This window comes from Danio rerio, chromosome 10 (assembly GCF_049306965.1).
Source record: "Danio rerio strain Tuebingen ecotype United States chromosome 10, GRCz12tu, whole genome shotgun sequence".
NCBI lineage: Eukaryota > Metazoa > Chordata > Actinopteri > Cypriniformes > Danionidae > Danio > Danio rerio.
In genome coordinates this window covers 5,436,565-5,454,701 of record NC_133185.1, presented here as the reverse complement: position 1 = coordinate 5,454,701, position 18,137 = coordinate 5,436,565, and the positions used below count along the sequence as shown (strand labels likewise).

General features: G+C 37.3%; 2 protein-coding genes and 1 long non-coding RNA gene across 4 annotated transcripts in view; 1 reads left to right on the top strand and 2 right to left on the bottom strand.

Moving 5' to 3' along the window:
- The first annotated feature begins 44 nt into the window (after nt 1-44).
- mat2al (methionine adenosyltransferase II, alpha-like) lies at nt 45-10,557 on the top strand. The gene is made up of 9 exons (NM_001040379.1): nt 45-326; nt 624-701; nt 831-953; nt 2,479-2,591; nt 3,368-3,511; nt 3,616-3,834; nt 4,642-4,824; nt 7,160-7,293; nt 10,079-10,557. The coding sequence occupies exons 1-9, from the start codon at nt 251-253 to the stop codon at nt 10,179-10,181; spliced, it is 1,173 nt and encodes a 390-aa protein (NP_001035469.1). The 5' UTR covers nt 45-250; the 3' UTR covers nt 10,182-10,557.
- Nucleotides 10,558-10,982: 425 nt separating this feature from the next.
- Nucleotides 10,983-18,137, bottom strand: part of lyrm7 (LYR motif containing 7) — a 434,641-nt gene continuing 427,486 nt past the window's right edge. The window contains exons 1-5 of one of the 2 annotated variants that reach the window (NM_001098759.2): nt 15,645-15,682; nt 15,349-15,421; nt 14,961-15,031; nt 13,443-13,524; nt 10,983-11,304 (exon numbers count right to left, since the gene is read on the bottom strand). In NM_001098759.2, coding sequence (NP_001092229.2) covers nt 11,234-11,304; nt 13,443-13,524; nt 14,961-15,031; nt 15,349-15,421; nt 15,645-15,665 — 318 coding nt within the window. In that variant the 5' untranslated portion in view covers nt 15,666-15,682 and the 3' untranslated portion in view covers nt 10,983-11,233. Of the gene's footprint in view, nt 11,305-13,442; nt 13,525-14,960; nt 15,032-15,348; nt 15,422-15,644; nt 15,683-18,137 lie in introns of those variants that run through there. The other variant, XM_073913431.1, reaches the window with a different exon arrangement.
- On the bottom strand, nt 17,036-17,488 carry si:ch73-234b20.4. The gene is made up of 2 exons (NR_170257.1): nt 17,387-17,488; nt 17,036-17,114 (listed from the first exon to the last, which is right to left on the bottom strand). It is a non-coding gene; the product is annotated as a si:ch73-234b20.4 (long non-coding RNA).

The following is an 18,137-nucleotide window of genomic DNA, read 5'->3' as shown; positions in this document are numbered from 1 at the left end:
AGTTCTCCTCACTAGAAAACACGGCACACTGTTCGTGATTTACTCTCATTTTTACACGACTTTGATTTAAACCGTTCAGTTCATCTGTATTTGTGTATGCGACTGACGAAGGAATCGCTCATGATTGGTTTAAGTCCAAAGCCACGCCCACTAAAGTTCTTCATATTCTAGAGATTCACTGTCAATCTGTACACGCGTCTGTTACAGTTGCAACTTTGCAGGCTTATTTGTGTCCCGTTTTACATTCACCATGAATCCCTCAGGACAGTTGAAATCAGGAAAGACTTTCCTCTTCACTTCTGAGTCCGTAGGAGAAGGACATTCAGGTAAATATAAAACATGTTTTTAATGTAATGCAGAATGTTGACATGCGCAGTTTAGTGTGCATTTAATTTAATATACTCTTATAGTGTTACACGTTGAGTTCATTCGATGAATTGTAGTTACATTATGCTATTTTTAGTCATTTGCTATTGTTAATATGTTGTTAGTATGTTATGTTGTGTAGTTATAAATCTAGCTACATGTCTGTACATGTCCCTTTAAGTCATATATATGGTGGTAGTGGAAATTCTTACTGAATAATAATCAATAAATCACACCTTTGCTTTTATTACTCGCAGATAAAATGTGTGATCAGATTAGTGATGCTGTTTTGGACGCTTACCTGACACAGGACCCGGACTCCAGAGTGGCATGTGGTAAATGATCATATCAATCATATCAAGTTCTGAAATTAGATTATGTTGATTAAACATATTGTTGGTTTAAAACCAAATAAATAAACAATAAACAAATAACACTAATGGGTTTTCCAATTTGTGGATCAGAGTGTGTGTCAAAGACTGGCATGATCCTTCTTTGTGGTGAAGTGACATCAAAAGCAGTTGTGGATCTTCAGAGAGTGGTCAGAGATACTGTGAAAACTATTGGATATGATGACTCATCAAAGGGTATTTATACACACACACACACACATGTATGTGCACACACAATAAGAAAATAACACATTTTTACATAACAAATTAAGTTATATAAAAAGTTTATTAACATATAAATAAAAAGTAATTAATATTAAAATTTAATCAAAATATAATATAATAATATAAAGATTTCTATGAATTAAATTTTTTTTGTCATATAATTTCCTAGCACTCATCTATTTACTTATGTTTTGTGGATTTGAAAAAAAAAACATTATTAGTTCTCCTGTGAAATGTTAGTTCATTTTCTAATATTTGTCAAGTGAGGATGGATTTGTTTTTACAGTATTTACTATAGTATTGTTCCTCTGGAGAAAGCTCTTTGTTTGGGTGAAATAATAAAACAAAATGTAAGTAATAAAGGTCAATATTGTTAGCTCCTAAAGCACAGATCTAAAACTTTATTCCTGGAGGGCCGCAGCTCTGCACAGCTTTGCTTCAACCTTATCAAACACAGTTGATTCAAATAATCGACGTATTCAAAAGAGTCTTGAACACCTCAATTATTTTGATCAGCGGTGTTTGATTATGGTTGAAGCAAAACTGCAGAGCCGCAGCCCTCCAGGAATTGAGTTTGAGACCTGTGCTTTAAAGAATTAAAGAAAGGCCTAACTTGTCTTGTTAACCTTATTAACCTTGGGTAAATTAATAATCTTACTAATTGGTTAAACTTAATTCTAGTATTTTGAGAAATAACTATAAAATTATTATGTTTTAAAATGTGTTGAAAATGTTTAAAAATCTCTACACACAAATATACACATAAATATATATATATATATATATATATATATATATATATATATATATATATATATATATATATATATATATATATTTATTTATTTGAATCTCCATATTATTTAAAAGAACAGCATTTCAAACAGCAATATATTTTTTGTCAAATGTATTTACTGTCTTCATTCTTATGCAATCAATTGCTAGTTTTAAAATGTATTCATTCATTTTCTTTTCGGCTTAGTCCCTTTATTACTCAGGGGTCACCACAGCGGAATAAAATGCAAAAGTATCCCGCATAAGTTTTACGCAGTAGATGCCCTACCAGCTGCAACCCAGTACTGGGAAACATCCATACACTCTCATTCACACAGATACACTACGGACAACTTACCCAATTCACCCGGAGGAAACCCACGGTAACACAGGGAGAACATGCAAACTCTGCGCAGAGATGCCAACTGGCTCAGCCGGGGCTCGAACCAGCAAACTTCTTGCTGTGAGGCGACAGCGCTACCCTCTGCGCCACTGTGCCACCCTAGTTTTAAAATTCTTTTAACAAAATAACAATTTCTTACTTTTGTATGATAGTATGCTGTATATATTTATTACATTTATTGCATTACATTTATTTATAAAGTTCAAGAAACAATGAGCGATACCAATATTACAGTGTTTATTGAGCCTTTATTAGGTTCACCTGCGTATTGATTATGACAAAGTGATAATTAGGCCTGTTATCCTGTGATCTCTGCAGGTTTTGACTACAAGACGTGTAATGTGCTTGTGTCGCTGCAGCCGCAGGTCTCTGAGATCAGTGACTGTGTGTTTGAAGGCCGGGATTCGGAGGACATTGGTGCTGGTGATCAGGTAAACACATTCCACTCAACAGCCTTCTGTTTATGGTGCCATTTACATCACGCGGTTTTTCAGCTAAATAAAACTGTTATTGCGTAAACATAAACTAGTTTTTTGCTTCCATTACGAATGTTTTGCAAACTTTCCAAAGTGATGTGTGGCTCTAGGCAGAGAATTAGCATAGATGCAAGATAACTATTATAACATTTCGTCCAAATAAATTGTAAAAGCAAACACAAAAAACTGCATTCAATATTAAATTGTAAGAAGAGTAGTTGTGTAAAACAGTCAATAAAAATAAATACATTGACCCCATATAACTTGTGATAATAATAATATTATAGTGTGCATAAGTCAGGATCTTCCCTGCTGAAAAAGTCCAGCTTGGCTGGTTTTAGCTGGTCGACCAGGCTGGTTTTAGAGGGGTTTCCAGCCATTTCCAGCCTGGTCTTAGCTGGTCAGGCTGGAAAATGACCAGCTAAATCCAGCTAAAACCAGCTTGACCAGCCTGGTTTAAGCTGGACATAACTGGTTTTGGCTGGGCTCCCAGCCTGACTAGGCTGGTTAAGCTGGTTGTAACTGGTCATCCCCCAGCCTGACCAGCTAAGACCAGACTGGAAATGGCTGGAAACCAGCCTGGAAGTGGCCAAAACCCCTCTAAAACCAGCCTGGTCGACCAGCTAAAACCAGCCAACCAGCCTAGGCTAGTTTAAGCTGTTTTTTTCAGTAGGGTAGATGTAAATCTAGATCTAAAAATTATGTTTTTTTGTCATATCATTTGTCAACAGGGCTTAATGTTCGGCTACGCCACCGATGAAACAGAAGAGTGCATGCCTCTTACCATCCTTCTAGCACACAAACTCAATTACAAAATGAAGGAGCTTTCGAAAACTGGAGTTTGTCCTTGGATTCTGCCGGATTCGAAAACACAGGTGAAAGGTTTCTTTGAAATGACAGGTGTCTAAAGAAGCACGTAGTTATCTGTGCAAACTAATAGAGCGATAATGCTGCCGTTTTCAATCATTAACCCCTGCAGGTGACTGTGGAGTATCGAGACAACATGGGCGCCATGGAGCCTGTGCGTGTTCATACCGTGGTCATCTCAGTCCAGCACAGTCCTGACATCACGCTGGAGGATATACGACACAACCTGATGGAGAAGGTTGTGAAGGCCGTTATCCCTGCCAAGTATCTGGATGACAAGACTATTTATCACCTGCTGCCAAGTGGGAAGTTTCTTTTAGGTGGTCCACAAGTAAGTAAACACAGTAATGCTCTTAATATTGGTGTCCTTCACAGGTTTTGCGAAAGCAAATCAGTGCTTGTTCATGTAACAATCACACACATGATGTAAATTACGCAAGATGCTATCTGAGAGAATCACCAGTGAACCACTGAAAGCCATGAAATATATATAGTTGAAGTCAGAATTATTAGCCCCCCTGTACATTTTTTTCTCCAATTTCTCTTTAACGAAAAGATTTCGTTCAACACATTTCTAAACATAATAGTTTTAATAATTAATTTCTTATAGTTGCTTTATTTTGTCTTTGCCATGATGACAGTACAAAATATTTTACTAGATATTTGGGTCGCTTGGTGATTTCCAATTGTTAAACTATTAGAAACTATTTGACTAAACTTTTATCAATAACCTACAGAAGAAAGAAATGTAGGTAATAGTTACATTTAAAAAAACAACGTGAATAAAAATCCATCAGCCTTTCGATTTATTTTTTGCGCAGAATGAGAATGAGCCTGTGTTGAAAAAAAAACAAAAACTAAACAAACAAGAAAAAATACCTTTCAGAGAACACCAGATCTAAAGATAATATGTATTCAATTATCCATTGAGAAATCAAAAGATGAAAACATTACATAAAAGTACAAGAGAAGTAAATTTTTCTCTCATATTTTGTCATGTGTTCATCTTTTTCCTTAACAAGAGTTAAAAAAGGCTGACAGACCTTATAAAATGCCCCAATAGTCCCTCTGACAGTATGCCTTGTTATTTTCTCCAATTTAAGATGTGTTGGTGGAATAACTGCTGCTGTTTTTTCAGGGGGATGCTGGTCTCACTGGAAGAAAGATCATCGTGGACACGTATGGTGGATGGGGTGGTCATGGTGGTGGAGCGTTCTCTGGTAAAGATTACTCTAAAGTGGATCGCTCAGGGGCTTACGCTGCCCGCTGGGTGGCCAAATCACTCGTCAAAGCCAAACTGTGTCGCAGAGTTTTGGTTCAGGTAAGATTTCTTAGGTGCCACTTTGGTAGCTCCCCACTAAAAAAAACAGCTTAAACCAGCCTAGGCTGTTTGGTTGGCCACTTTCAGGCTGGTTTCCAGCCATTTCCAGCCTGGTCTTGCCATTTCCATTTCCAGCTTGACCAGCCTAGCCAGGATGGGAGCCCAGCCAAAACCAGCTATGTCCAGCTTAAACCTGGTCATGGATTTAGCTGGTCATTTTCCAGCCAGACCAGCTAAAACCAGGCTGGAAATGGCTGGAAACCAGCCTGGAAATGGCCAAAACCCCTATTAAACCAGGCTGGTCAACCAGCTAAAAACCAGCCAACCAGCCTAGGCTGTTTTAAGCTGGATTTTTCAGCAGGGTGCAATATTTTGGTAGAAAAACATTTAATTCTAGCTATCTGTATGTGCATATGTTCATTTGTTAACATTTTAGATAAGTTTAGTAGCTTTAGTGGCTCTGATAGTTGTGAGCTTACATTAGTCAATATTAAAATTCAAGATTGCGATGTATATTTTAAAGTATTCATTTATGGAAAGTTTTATTCAGAATTGAGACTTTTTACAGGATTATAAGATATAAACTGTATATAAAAATATTTTAAAAATTAAATATTTTGTCCTTACAATAGAGTCACGTTTACCATTGTTTCATGACATTTTGTTCTCTGGGCTGCTGAATTTTGTGAAGAGTGTGTGTTCACACGTGCAGTTCACTCTTCTTAATTCAATTGGTCCAGACCAAAAAAAGAAAATGATAGATTTAGGTATGATTTGCTTAGCATTCACACGGTTAAAGGTGCAATGAGAGATTTTGGACAATGCTAACGTTAGCCTGATAGCACTGAAAGCGAACATCCCAAATTGCAAATCGCCAGCCAAATCCACACCTCCTCAATACAGGACATCATCACGATATGTCACATAACATTCATCAGAGAGAACACTTTATAGTACAGTTTAAAATTACCAAAACCAAACTTAAGAAGGTTGTTGATGTATGCTTGCTATTTTCTGACTGAATCTTGATCATAACATTCAGACTGAACAATTTGTTTCGACAATCTTTTCTAGGTCCTACACCTTCCACAGAATATTTAAAAACATTTGCACCTCCTAATTTAATTATTGCTGTTCTTCAATCATTCATGAAGAGACCTTCAGCCAGAATAACAAAAATTGTTTCTCAACACAATCATCTATTGTAGCTTTTAGGATACTGACAATATTTTGTGATTTATCGAACATCCAAAACAATGTTGTGAGTACTGTACCTAACTGGATTGAACTGTCCATTTAATGATGGACGCATCTTATGGTATTGTGTCCTCTTTTTGGTTTAAGATGTCTTCGGTCTGTGTTGTGTTCATATTCAGTCGAACCAATCCAGAATTCATTCTGAAGTGTATCGAGATTCTTTTTCTTCAGTAGTCACGATCCACTTGTCTGGGTTCAGATGGTAATGTTCACTCTTAATCAAATGAACTGCATTAAGGCCTCGTTTACACTAGTGCATTTTAGTTTTAAAACGGCGTTTTAGATCCAAAATCATCCGCGTCTACACTAGTGTTTCTGAACATATCTCCGTCCACACTACGCCACCAAAAACGTATGTCACGTGACCATTCGCGCACTCTTGGCATGCGCATTTTAGTATGAACAGAAAGCATGTGTCTCGCTCGGCATTTGGTTATTGTTAGTCAACAAACGCCGGTTGAACAATGAACGCGATGGCAAAGAAAGCAAGAGAGGTATTTTTGTGGACAGACGACGAGGTTGAGTTGTTACTAAACGTAACAAATGAATAACTGCACAATGGCGCCTAAAACAGACAATAGTGCAAACAACGCTCCCATTTCTGTGTCCATGTTGTTGTTGACATTGAATGCTGGTCTGCTGTCTTGCGTAAGCGTTAAAGCCATGTGTTATAGTCATGTGATAGGGGCTTGACGAATAAGGGAAAGATACGCAAGGACGCAAAAGCCCCAATCAGGTAGCGAATCTCAACAGCCTCGCCTCCGTTTTCAGATGTCTCCGTTTTTCCCCATCCACACTGAGACAAAGCAGTCGCTTTTTAGAATGAAAACGGCCTCTCCAGCGTTTCCAAAACGCTCCGTTTTCGAAAACTTCGGCGTAGTGTGGACGGATGGCGTAACCGTAGCAAAACGTATGCATTTTCAAACTAAAACGCATTAGTGTAAACGGGGCCTAAGAAAGTTTGTTTCAGGTAAACCAAACAGGCCAAGTGTGAACACATCCAGTATTTTCTGTCAGAGTGTAAAATATAAAAGCATTATTACACTGTTCTTAATACTTGTTTGTTTGTTTGTTATAGATCTCATATGCTATTGGTATTAGTCACCCTTTGTCAGTGTCTGTTTTTCATTACGGCACATCAACGAGAGATGAGGATGATCTTTTGGAGATTGTTAAGAAGAATTTTGACCTTAGGCCAGGGGTCATTGTCAAGTAAGTACAAACATTGAAGCCTGGTTTATACTTCTGCGTCAAGTGATCGACGTGACCCACGGCGCATGCCTTGCACGTTGTCATGCATTTATACTTCTGCGCGCTGTTTGTGTTGCTCTTGCAACAACACTTCCAGTAGGTGGAAGTAGTTGTTTATGTTCCTCTATGTCGAGTCTTTCACTGGTGTTTTGTTTTTTCTGAACGCTACCTTACTGTAGAAGTAGCTAAAACTTGTTCATTTTGAGGTGAAAACCGGGGGACCTGCATCAACTTTAATCATAAGGTAAACCCAAAACTTTCCATCTGGACCTCCTTCATGAGATTCGACACTTATAAACATTCGCACCAACGGGTTCGCGCGGCTCTGTCCCACCCAGACTTGTCAGTGCTACCAAGCCGACCAATCACAGAGCTTGCGATACGCATCGTTGCAACATGTAGTTACATTTTTTGTGAGGTGCGTGATGGCCAAGGCGAATGCTATGTGTCCACGCGCAGGCTGTGCCGGAGCATACGTGTGCGCTTGACTCAGAAGTATAAATCAGCTTTAAGGCTGCATCCAAAATCGCCTACTACTCAGTTGATACTTCATTTAAATTTGAGTTTACTACTCAACTGTTAGAAAAGTTTATTCCATACAGTATGAATGTGAGTAGTATGAATGGAATCCATATGTACCACATCCGCCATTTTATTATTTTCACGTGATCTACCCGCAACACTGGCGTCACTCGACTCCCATTTCTTGAATTCTCTCTAAGTATTTACCCTCGGTTTCAGCTCGCATCTCAGCCTGCCTGTTGGACATTTCACACTGGATGAAAGATCATCATCTTCAGCTTAACCTCGCAAAAACAGAAATGCTTGTAGTTTCTGCCAACCCGACTCTACCATAACTTTTCAATCCAGATGGATGGGGCAACCATTACTGCATGCAAAATGGTGAAAAGCCTTGGAGTAACGATTGATGACCAACTAAACTTCTCTGACCACATTTCTAGAACTGCTCGATCTTGCAGATTCACACTCTATAACATCAGAAAGATCCAACCCTTCTTATCTGAACATGCAGCTCAACTCCTTGTTCAAGCTCTTGTTCTCTCCAAACTGGATTACTGCAACTCTCTACTAGCTGGGCTTCCAGCTAATTCTATCAAACCTCTTCAGCTGCTCCAGAACGCAGCAGCACGAGTGGTCTTTAATGAACCTAAACGAGCACATGTCACTCTACTGCTTATCCGTTTGCACTGGCTGCCAGTCGCTGCTCGCATCAAATTCAAAGCTCTGTTTTGCCTACAAAGCGACTTCTGGCTTTGCTCCTTCTTATCTGCTCTTCTTATCTGATTTATGTGCCCTCCAGAAACTTGCGTTCTGTGAATGAACGTCGCCTCGTGGTTCCATCCCAAAGAGGGAAGAAATCACTTTCGCGAACGCTCACGCTCAATCTGCCCAGTTGGTGGAATGAACTCCCTAACTGCATCAGAACGGCAGAGTCACTCACTGTCTTCAAGAAACGACTAAAAACTCAACTATTTAGTCTTTACTTCCCTTCTTAATCTGCAATTGCCTCTCTTGATATACCACTAACTGTACCCAAAAAAAAATAAAAACATTACTAATACTTTCCTTCTTAGACTTTACAGACCTGAAACTTGCCTGCAGGACTTATTCATTGTTGCTCTTATAGTTGTGTAAATTGCTTCCTTGTCCTCATTTGTAAGTCGCTTTGGATAAAAGCGTCTGCTAAATGACTAAATGTAAATGTACTACAAAATAACTTAATTGGTTCTTAAGTCTGGAACACACCAAGCCAACACTTTGCCTCTTGTCGGGTTAACTTCATAGCTTGTGAAGTGAGTGATTTTGGATATTATATACTTAGAGAGTCAACGTCATTCATAAATGTATCTAGGCAACCAGAAGCAGGAACGTCCACTAGAGGCCAAAACATCACAATAAAGTCGCTGGTGTTCTGAATGGGGCTTTAGACATTGTTCAACCTATGCAGACTATTAACCTTATGCAAATCTGTCACAAGCCTGCATGTTTGTGCTTCGCATAAATCTAATTAATGGGTTCTGTTTTAGGTAGTTCAGAAATTACTTTCTCTTTTGGAAGTCTATATTTGCATGTGCACATTTTGCAGAGCCTTTACATTTAACAACAAATGTATTACACACTACATGATTGATAGATAATTTCTGAAAAAGCATAATGGGGAACTTTAACACCCTCAAAAAAATGAAATATATTATATTTTAATTTGGACAATTAGCGAGGCAGTGGCGCAGTAGGTAGTGCTGTTGCCTCACAGCAAGAAGGTCGCTGGTTCGAACCTTGGCTCAGTTGACGTTTCTGTGTGGAGTTTGCATGTTCTCCCTGCCTTCGCGTGGGTTTCCTCCGGGTGCTCCGGTTTCCCCCACAGTCCAAAGACATGCGGTACAGGTGAATTGGGTAGGCCAAATTGTCCGTAGTGTATGAGTGTGTGTGTGAATGTGTGTGGATGTTTCCCAGAGATGGGTTGTGGCTGGAAGGGCATCCGCTGTGTAAAAAATTGCTGGATAAGTTGGCGGTTCATTCCGCTGTGGCGACCCCGGATTAATAAAGGGAATAAGCCGACAAGAAAATGTATGAATGAATGAATAATATGGAAAATTACCCTTTCATATTATATGCATGTTATTAAATAGGCAACAGAATTTTTTATGATAAGTTTGAAGTTTTTATTAAAACTTACTTATGATAAGTTTGACAGCTTTAATTAAGGAATAATTTCTTTTTACAGGGAGCTTGATCTAAAGAAACCAATCTACCAGAAAACAGCCTGCTATGGACACTTTGGACGTGAAGGATTTCCTTGGGAAAAGCCGAAGAAACTCATATTCTGAGATCCCTCAAGATGAAGACGTGCTGTAGAATCTACACATTCCTTTCAGTTTTAATGGTTATGATTGTTTTTGTGGTGATGTACTTTGTATGTACTTAATAATGACAGAAATGATTTAATCTATAAAGGCATTTCCTTAAGAGAAATTTCAAAAGTATTTTACATTCTTTAAATGAATAGACATGAGTTGACTATTGTGGAAAATGTGATTTTTTTTGTTTGTCTGTTTTAAATACAGCGTCTTATGGACCATATAAACAAATGTGAAGACCATGAGGGTAATAAACCTCTTTAAAAGTGGTACCTCGATTATGCCTACAGATGTTGTATCATAATTTTTTATGTTTCAATTAATTAAAAAAATATATTTACCAGAATTAACATTTACTTTTGTCATAAGTTTCAGAAACTATTGTGTTTTAATAATGTGGCTTGCATTCAGTAAATAAATGTAAAACCCGAAACAACTAGTGACTCCAGGATACACCACTGACGATGCGTCCCAGTGCATATGGATGATGTATCCTGAAAACTGGTAAAGCATTATAAAGGTGTTAAAGTTAATGTTAGGCTAGTAAGTTTATAATATAAACATACTAGTGTAACATTAACCCTTGGATGCTAATTCATGTAGAAAACATGTTAAACAAGGTAGAAACATGTTAGCAACATGCTAATTCATGTTTACAATGTGCCGAAACCTGTTCACTAGATGTTAAAGCATGTTATAAACATGTTAGCAACAGGTAAATATGAAAAATCATAATGTAAATCACGTTAGCACACAAAAGAGACACAATTCTGTCTGAATAATCCCTTTTCTTTTCCAGTTTATTCAACACTTTTATCCATACAAATGCTATTTACAAAGTGGCAATTCAATGCTTTATATTGAGCACAATAACATCAGCCTCACCAAATATACACGTTTTTTGTAGCTTGTGTGTGATATTCCAGTGGAAATGAAATATGGAAGAATACTGAGTCATCTTTATGACTGCGTTTCATCGTCCAATATCACAGATAGACCTGGGTCATGCAGGTAAATCCGGGTCATGTCTTTTTACTGGGTGCATCACAGTAAGGTACGTTTTCTAGCAGGAGACTCTTCCGCGGCCGCAACACTGCAAATATAAGAAATACATTTTAGCCAGAGGAAACAATCAGTCAGTTTTAAAAACCTGGACACTTTATACATCTTATTAGCTTAAGTATAACAATTGATAACATTTTATTACATTGCTTAAAGGGCACCTATGGTGAAAAATCTACTTTTCAAGCTGTTTGGACAGACGTGTGTGTAGGTATAGTGTATTGACCGTCATATTGGGGTAATATAAACACACCTAGTCCTTTTTTTTCAATTTAACAACATAAAAACGGTGGACCAATTAGAGGGGCTTTGAGACCGAACGTAACTTGACGTAGGAGTGCGGTCCCCCCGCCCACCAATAATGATTGATATATGGGCATTACCACATCAGGTGAGTGGCAGGTATGGTGTGAGCCAGTAGTTGCTGAGACTTGTTTCAGTTTGTTGATCTACTTTCAATTAAAACAGGATATCGATTAGGGGCGGGGCTTTCCTTTTCTTTCCATCTTTCACATGGCAAACTATGAGGGGCATAGCTAAGAATATTGTGGCTGAAACCACCAAACTGACATCAACAGAGACGGACCACCACTCCAAACACAGAAGCAAATGGTTAAACTTTAACTGACGATTACCAAAACAGTTTATTGACCTAAAGCAGTGGTCACCAAACTTGTTCCTGGAGGGTTGATGTCCTGCAGATTTTAGTTCCAACCCTAATCAAACACACCTGAACAAGCTAATTAAGGTCTTACTGGGTATACTTGAAACATCCAGGCAGGTGTGTTGAGGCAAGATGGAGCTAAACCCTGCAGGGACACCGGCCCTCCAGGACCAGGATTGGTGACCCCTGACCTAAAGAATAACAAGGTGTTTTGGGCTAGCAAAATAAACACTGTAAAATTTGATTTCACACAGACTTTGGTAATTTGAGGTGAACGTAGGGGGTGATTCTAATGCTGCGTTCACACCAGTTGCAGAAGAAGCATCAAGTGCGAGTGATTTACATGTTAAGCCAATGCAAAGGTGAGAACAGACATCCTGCGGTGCGATACGCGCGAATAACGCAGTGCAAATGGCGTGATATGCACGAATGACACAGCGTGAATTGAGTGTTTAGCGCTTAACACGCGTTTCGAGTGAATCACTCAAGTTCGAATATATGAACTGAACTTAACATTCGCGCCGCGTTAACCAATCAGGAGCTTGCTCTTGTGGGGGCGTGATTATGACGTAGCGCCTTTTGTTGAGGTACCGGAGGAAAATCCTCCAGCCTACACTGACAACAGTTTATCAAACTCTACTCGGCTCAGTCAGAAGCCCCGCTGAAAGCTTCCATCATCCAGGTTGTTTCTGGAGGAGTTTATGAGCTCACAGAGCTGGGTGCACCTCTGAAAGGATTTAGTGGACCCAGACACTGCTCCAAACAAATCAATGCTGTTTTTCAGCCTTCATAAAGCACCTAAACACAGCTTAATAAAATCCATGTTAGCCATTTAGCAATGAAGCTACAGTCACCAGGCAGACAGAAGCCCTGCCCATCACGCGAATCAGTGTCTGTTGTGAAGTGATTTTGACGTGCGAATGAACCGGATATTGATGCGCCAATTAAGAGCGTAAACTCAAATGTTCACTCGTCTATTTACGTGCAAATAACGCGTTTTATTCGAACGTTCCTCGTTTGGTGTGAACACAGCATAAATGTTGTTTCAATCTTTAAAAATAATTCTACTAGCTGATGTTCACAGCAAAAAAACTATTGTCTACGTACAACTGTCTACATCAGTGGTTCTCAAACTGTGGTACGCCTACCACTAGTGGTACACAGGCTTCCTTCAAGTGGTACGCGAAGTAATCGCTAAATAATTAAAGTAAAAAAAAAAAACACTTTTAACCCTTTATCGTGTACGATGACACTGATGTGATTAGTAAATTGATTTTAATAGGCTAAACCTTTTGTTTTATTTTTAATTTTCTAATGTTTGTTATGTATTCTATCATTTGAAGCTAAATTCCTCCCCATATTTGTAATAGTTGTTGGGGTCGTATCCCGTGTTTTTATATCCCTGTGCTAACAGGTCATTATGGTGGTACTTGGAGCAATATTTTTTTCTGAGGTGGTACTTGGTAAAAAAAGTTTGAGAACCACTGGTCTACATAATTACGTACCGATTTTATTTTCATCCACATGCTCTGCCTGGATTACACTTTCACGAAGAATGGTCTCAACCGCTCGTGCCATTTTAAGCATCTGAAAAGAAAGTGCAAAATAATATTAGCATTTTTTTAAAGCTTTGTTTCTCCTATTATTCGTGTTTTTTAGAAACATGCGTCTGCCACAGAATTAAAAAAAAAAAAATACAAAAACTTTGTATACTTTGAAACTACTTTTCCCCTCACAATTTAGAAACTAAGGCTAAAACTAAGGCTAAAAACTTGAGTCCAAAATCGCATACTTCCATACTATATAGTACGCTAATAACCGTATGTGAGCAAAGTCTGAAAAACCAAGCCGAAAGTTTATATGTGCTATTTCAGAGCAGCTTACTATGGCGAGGGAGGCGACCGCGAGTAATTAAAGAGCAGAAACTCTTCACTGCGTGTTTGCTGGACAGTCATTACCTAACACTGAAGTAACAGTAGAAGCCTCTATTTCACTGCGATTGAGAAAATGGACGTAAACTTCATTTCTCTCTCTCTCACTGTGAACATTTGACCTGCTGGCATGACTTTTCCTCTCCTCTCGGCTGTTACAGTGATACTTCTGGATACAGACACGAGCGTGTCTGCAGAGCGAGTTCATAGGAGTGTAAGAACTCGCTCAACAGGGCTCATAAACCGAGCGGGATATTTACATTTGTTTATTTGCTATAAATGCTCATGTTGTTCTGTGCAACTCTGTGGAACTCGCTTCCCCTGGATCTAAGAGGCAGTGATAGTTTTAACACATTTAAATTTCGTCTAAAGACCCATCTTTTTAAGCAGGCTTTGTTTTTTATCATGTTATTTTTATATTAACAATGTGTGTTTATACATGTTTGGCCAATGCTTGTTTGGTAATGTTTCATTATATGTTTTAATTTGTTCTAGTATGGCTGTTGACGCTTATTGTAAGGCGACCTTGGGTGTCTAGAAAGGTGCCATTTTCAAATAAAATTAATTATTATTATTCATTCATTCATTTTCTTGTCGGCTTAGTCCCTTTATTAATCCGGGGTCACCACAGCGGAATGAACCGCCAACTTATCCAGCAAGTTTTTACGCAGCGGATGCCCTTCCAGCTGCAACCCATCTCTGGGAAACATCCACACACACACTTATACACTACGGACAATTTAGCCTACCCAATTTACCTGTACCGCATGTCTTTGGACTGTGGGGGAAACCGGAGCACCCAGAGGAAACCCACGCGAAGGCAGGGAGAACATGCAAACTCCACACAGAAACACCAACTGAGCCGAGGCTTGACCCAGTGACCTTTTTGCTGTGAGGTGACAGCACTGCCTACTGCTCCACTGCCTCGCCTGAATTATTATTAATATTATTTAATATTATTATTATGTACTTGAGTTTTTTAAGAACCAGCACCTCCAAGAGCAACTTGCAATTTTAAGATAAAAGTCGCAAACTTTCGCATTTATTCAACTTTCATTAAAAAGCAAAAACAGGGGTTCTTATGGGACTTACCTCTTTAATATTATCATCTGACGTTTCATTCTTGTTTCTTTTAAATTCTTCATTTATTTTAACCCTGGCAGCTTCGTAGCCAAAGAAGAAAAAAAACTTACTGAGACAAGACAAACACACTATTTAAATAAATAAAACATTGATTAATTTGACAATATTTAGATTTGGAACATAAACAAGTGAAAAAAAACAGGACAGAAACTACAATCTTGTAGGAAAATAACATTCCTAACAAAAGAACCACACATAAAATAAATAAACTTGTATTTGACAATGCAAGTGTATAAAAAGCAATAACTACAAACAGTATAAGAGAAGTACAAATAGATACTGTCTATACTATACTACAGGTATAATGTTTAAGGCTGACTAAAATACTGGCTGATACCTGTCAGAGCTCTGTTATCATCTCTAAAAACATCTCTTCTGGTCCTGTGCAGATCTTTGAACACCCGGAGCACCTTATGGAATACATTATATTAATAATAATTATTAATATGAAAACATTGATTATACGCATTATTTTATAATATAATTAATCTGTGCTCGTCTTTTTATTTAATTTAACATCAGCAAAGGCATTTACAAGGTTCGCGATTAATTGCTATGCTTATCAAATGCAAATAAATGTACAGTATAATTCTAGTAAGCAATGATTTACAGTACAGTTCTGTTGTTTCTCACCTTCAAGCGTGTCCCCATCATGCAGAAGTCTTGTTCTTCAGAAGGTGTTTGCTACTGTGAGGCTGTGCGGCGACACCTGCTGGACTGGAGAAAGAGTGGATTTTTTATATTTATTTAGCTTTCTTGTTTATATATTTTTTGTTTATATTATTTTTTAAAAAATCTTTTTTGCTTATATATATATATATATATATATATATATATATATATATATATATATATATATATATATATATATATATATATATATAAACAAAGAAATATAACCGGTAAATAAAACGTCACATTATTAATATAATTGTAAAGTAACTATGTATGTATGTATATATATATATATATATATATATATATATATATATATATATATATATATATATATATATATATACATACAATGCCTCAATCGATGGTCATCATAAGCTTTAAGAAGCATGTTATTTTTCTTATTATTAGTAAGTTTAAGAGATTCAACAATAAACCAAATTTCAGCCAAGAAAATATTAAATATAGCTATTGTCTGAGAACTTTTTTTTGTGCATAAAAATATGTACAATGTAACACAAAAAAGTTAACGATAAGATTGAGAGCAAAAAATGTACAGAAATATATCTTTCTAGTTAACTCAATTCACCTATAAAGGAAATACCAACCTACGTCACACAGGTAAACGAAAACATGTTGTGTTGTAGGATGCCAAATTCGAAATAGAAAAAAACTTTTAAATAGAAAACTTTTATCGTACACCACGATGCTTTGTGTGGTGTATATACTGTACATATATACATACACTCACATATATATATAGACACACACACACATATATATATATATATATATATATATATATATATATATATATATATATATATACACACACACACACAGGGTGGGCAATTTATATGGATACACCTTAATAAAATGGGAAAGGTTGGTGATATCAACGTCCTGTTTGTGGCACTTTATTATATGTGAGGGGGTTTGTAAATAACACACGAAAGAATGAAGCTACATTTAAAACTAAGCACACAATCATCTTGTGAAATTCCTAATAAGTTTATTAAGGTGTATCCATACCCACCCTGTATGTGTATGTATATATATATATATATATATATATATATAGAGAGAGAGAGAGAGAGAGAGAGAGAGAGAGAGAGAGAGAGAGGGAGAGATCTATTTCTCTAAATCTATCTATCTATTTAAACAAATCACATTGCACTTTGTAAGACTTGCAATTAGTTTGCAAAGTGTATAACTTAAACAAGTCTTTGTAGGGAACATAATTCACGCAATACCAACACAAATGTGTTAAAAAACAAATTTATTGGATTTCACAGACCAGAACAGCATAAAAGTACAAATTAAACACCACAACACAAGAAAGGGAACATTTATATTTTATAAAACGTTTATTAAGAGATGAGCTGAATCTGGCGCACGTGTTTCTCGCCCGGACACTCGATCCTTTGTCTGAAAATGAAACACAACGAAGAAAACATTTCAGTAAATAAAACCAAAATAAAACCACTTTCATGCTTTTAACAAAAATATGTTATTAAACTGACCCTCATATAAGAGTAAACTAAATCTTTCCCCTGCTCAGGGTCAGATGGGTAGTGTGTTTAATCATTGGGTCAGATAAAAGAAAATCAATATTTATGCACATAACAACAAAAACAGTCGGCTAAATGTAACGTTAATGTTACTCTCTCTACATTTACAAATAAATTCCTATAACATACCTTACTCTCGCGACTGCCAGCTCAAGCTTCTCCAGAAACAGACCACGTCCACATGGAGGGAGTGTTTCTTCTGCTTTTGTTTCCTCTGTGTTTTCTTCAGTCACAGTAACACATCACTGCCGCCTAGTGAAGGGAGAAACGAAGCTTTTTTTCCTCAAAGATTCGAATCAGCAGCTTTGCCAAATGATTCAGGGATTCGAAGCGTTCAGAACTCAGACACTAGCGACACCTGCTGTTCAGAACTGCGCAAATGCGAAAAATTAAAATAAAACTATTATTAAAATAAAATTAAAATAAAACTATTATTAAAATAAAACTATTATTAAAATAAAATTAAAATAAAACTATTATTTATCGCAAACAAATCTTTATTCATTCATTCATTCATTTCGGCTTAGTCCCTTTATTAATTTGGGGTCGCCACAGTGGAATGAACCTCCAACTTATCCAGCTAATTTAGTTAATAAATTAAGAATAACATTCATTCATTTTCTTCTCGGCTTAGTCCCTTTATTAATCTGGGGTCGCCACAGCGGAATGAACCGCCAACTTATCCAGCATATGTTTTATGCAGCGGATGCACTTCCAGCCGCAACCCATCACTGGAAAACCTCCATACACTCTCATTCACGCACGTACACTACAGACAATTTAACTTACCAAACACGTGGAGAACATACAAACTCCACACAGAAATACCAACTGAACCAGCCGAGGCTCGAACCAGTGACCTTCTAGCTGTGAAGTGACC

What these genes read in the sequence shown, in the direction of transcription:
- mat2al (NM_001040379.1), top strand. Translation starts at nt 251, where the DNA reads ATGAATCCCTCAGGACAGTTGAAATCAGGAAAGACTTTCCTCTTCACT. An exon ending in GGACTCCAGAGTGGCATGTG is followed by an intron (nt 702 to 830) that starts GTAAATGATCAT and finishes TTTGTGGATCAG; the next exon opens with AGTGTGTGTCAAAGACTGGC. An exon ending in TTCTTTTAGGTGGTCCACAA is followed by an intron (nt 3,835 to 4,641) that starts GTAAGTAAACAC and finishes CTGTTTTTTCAG; the next exon opens with GGGGATGCTGGTCTCACTGG.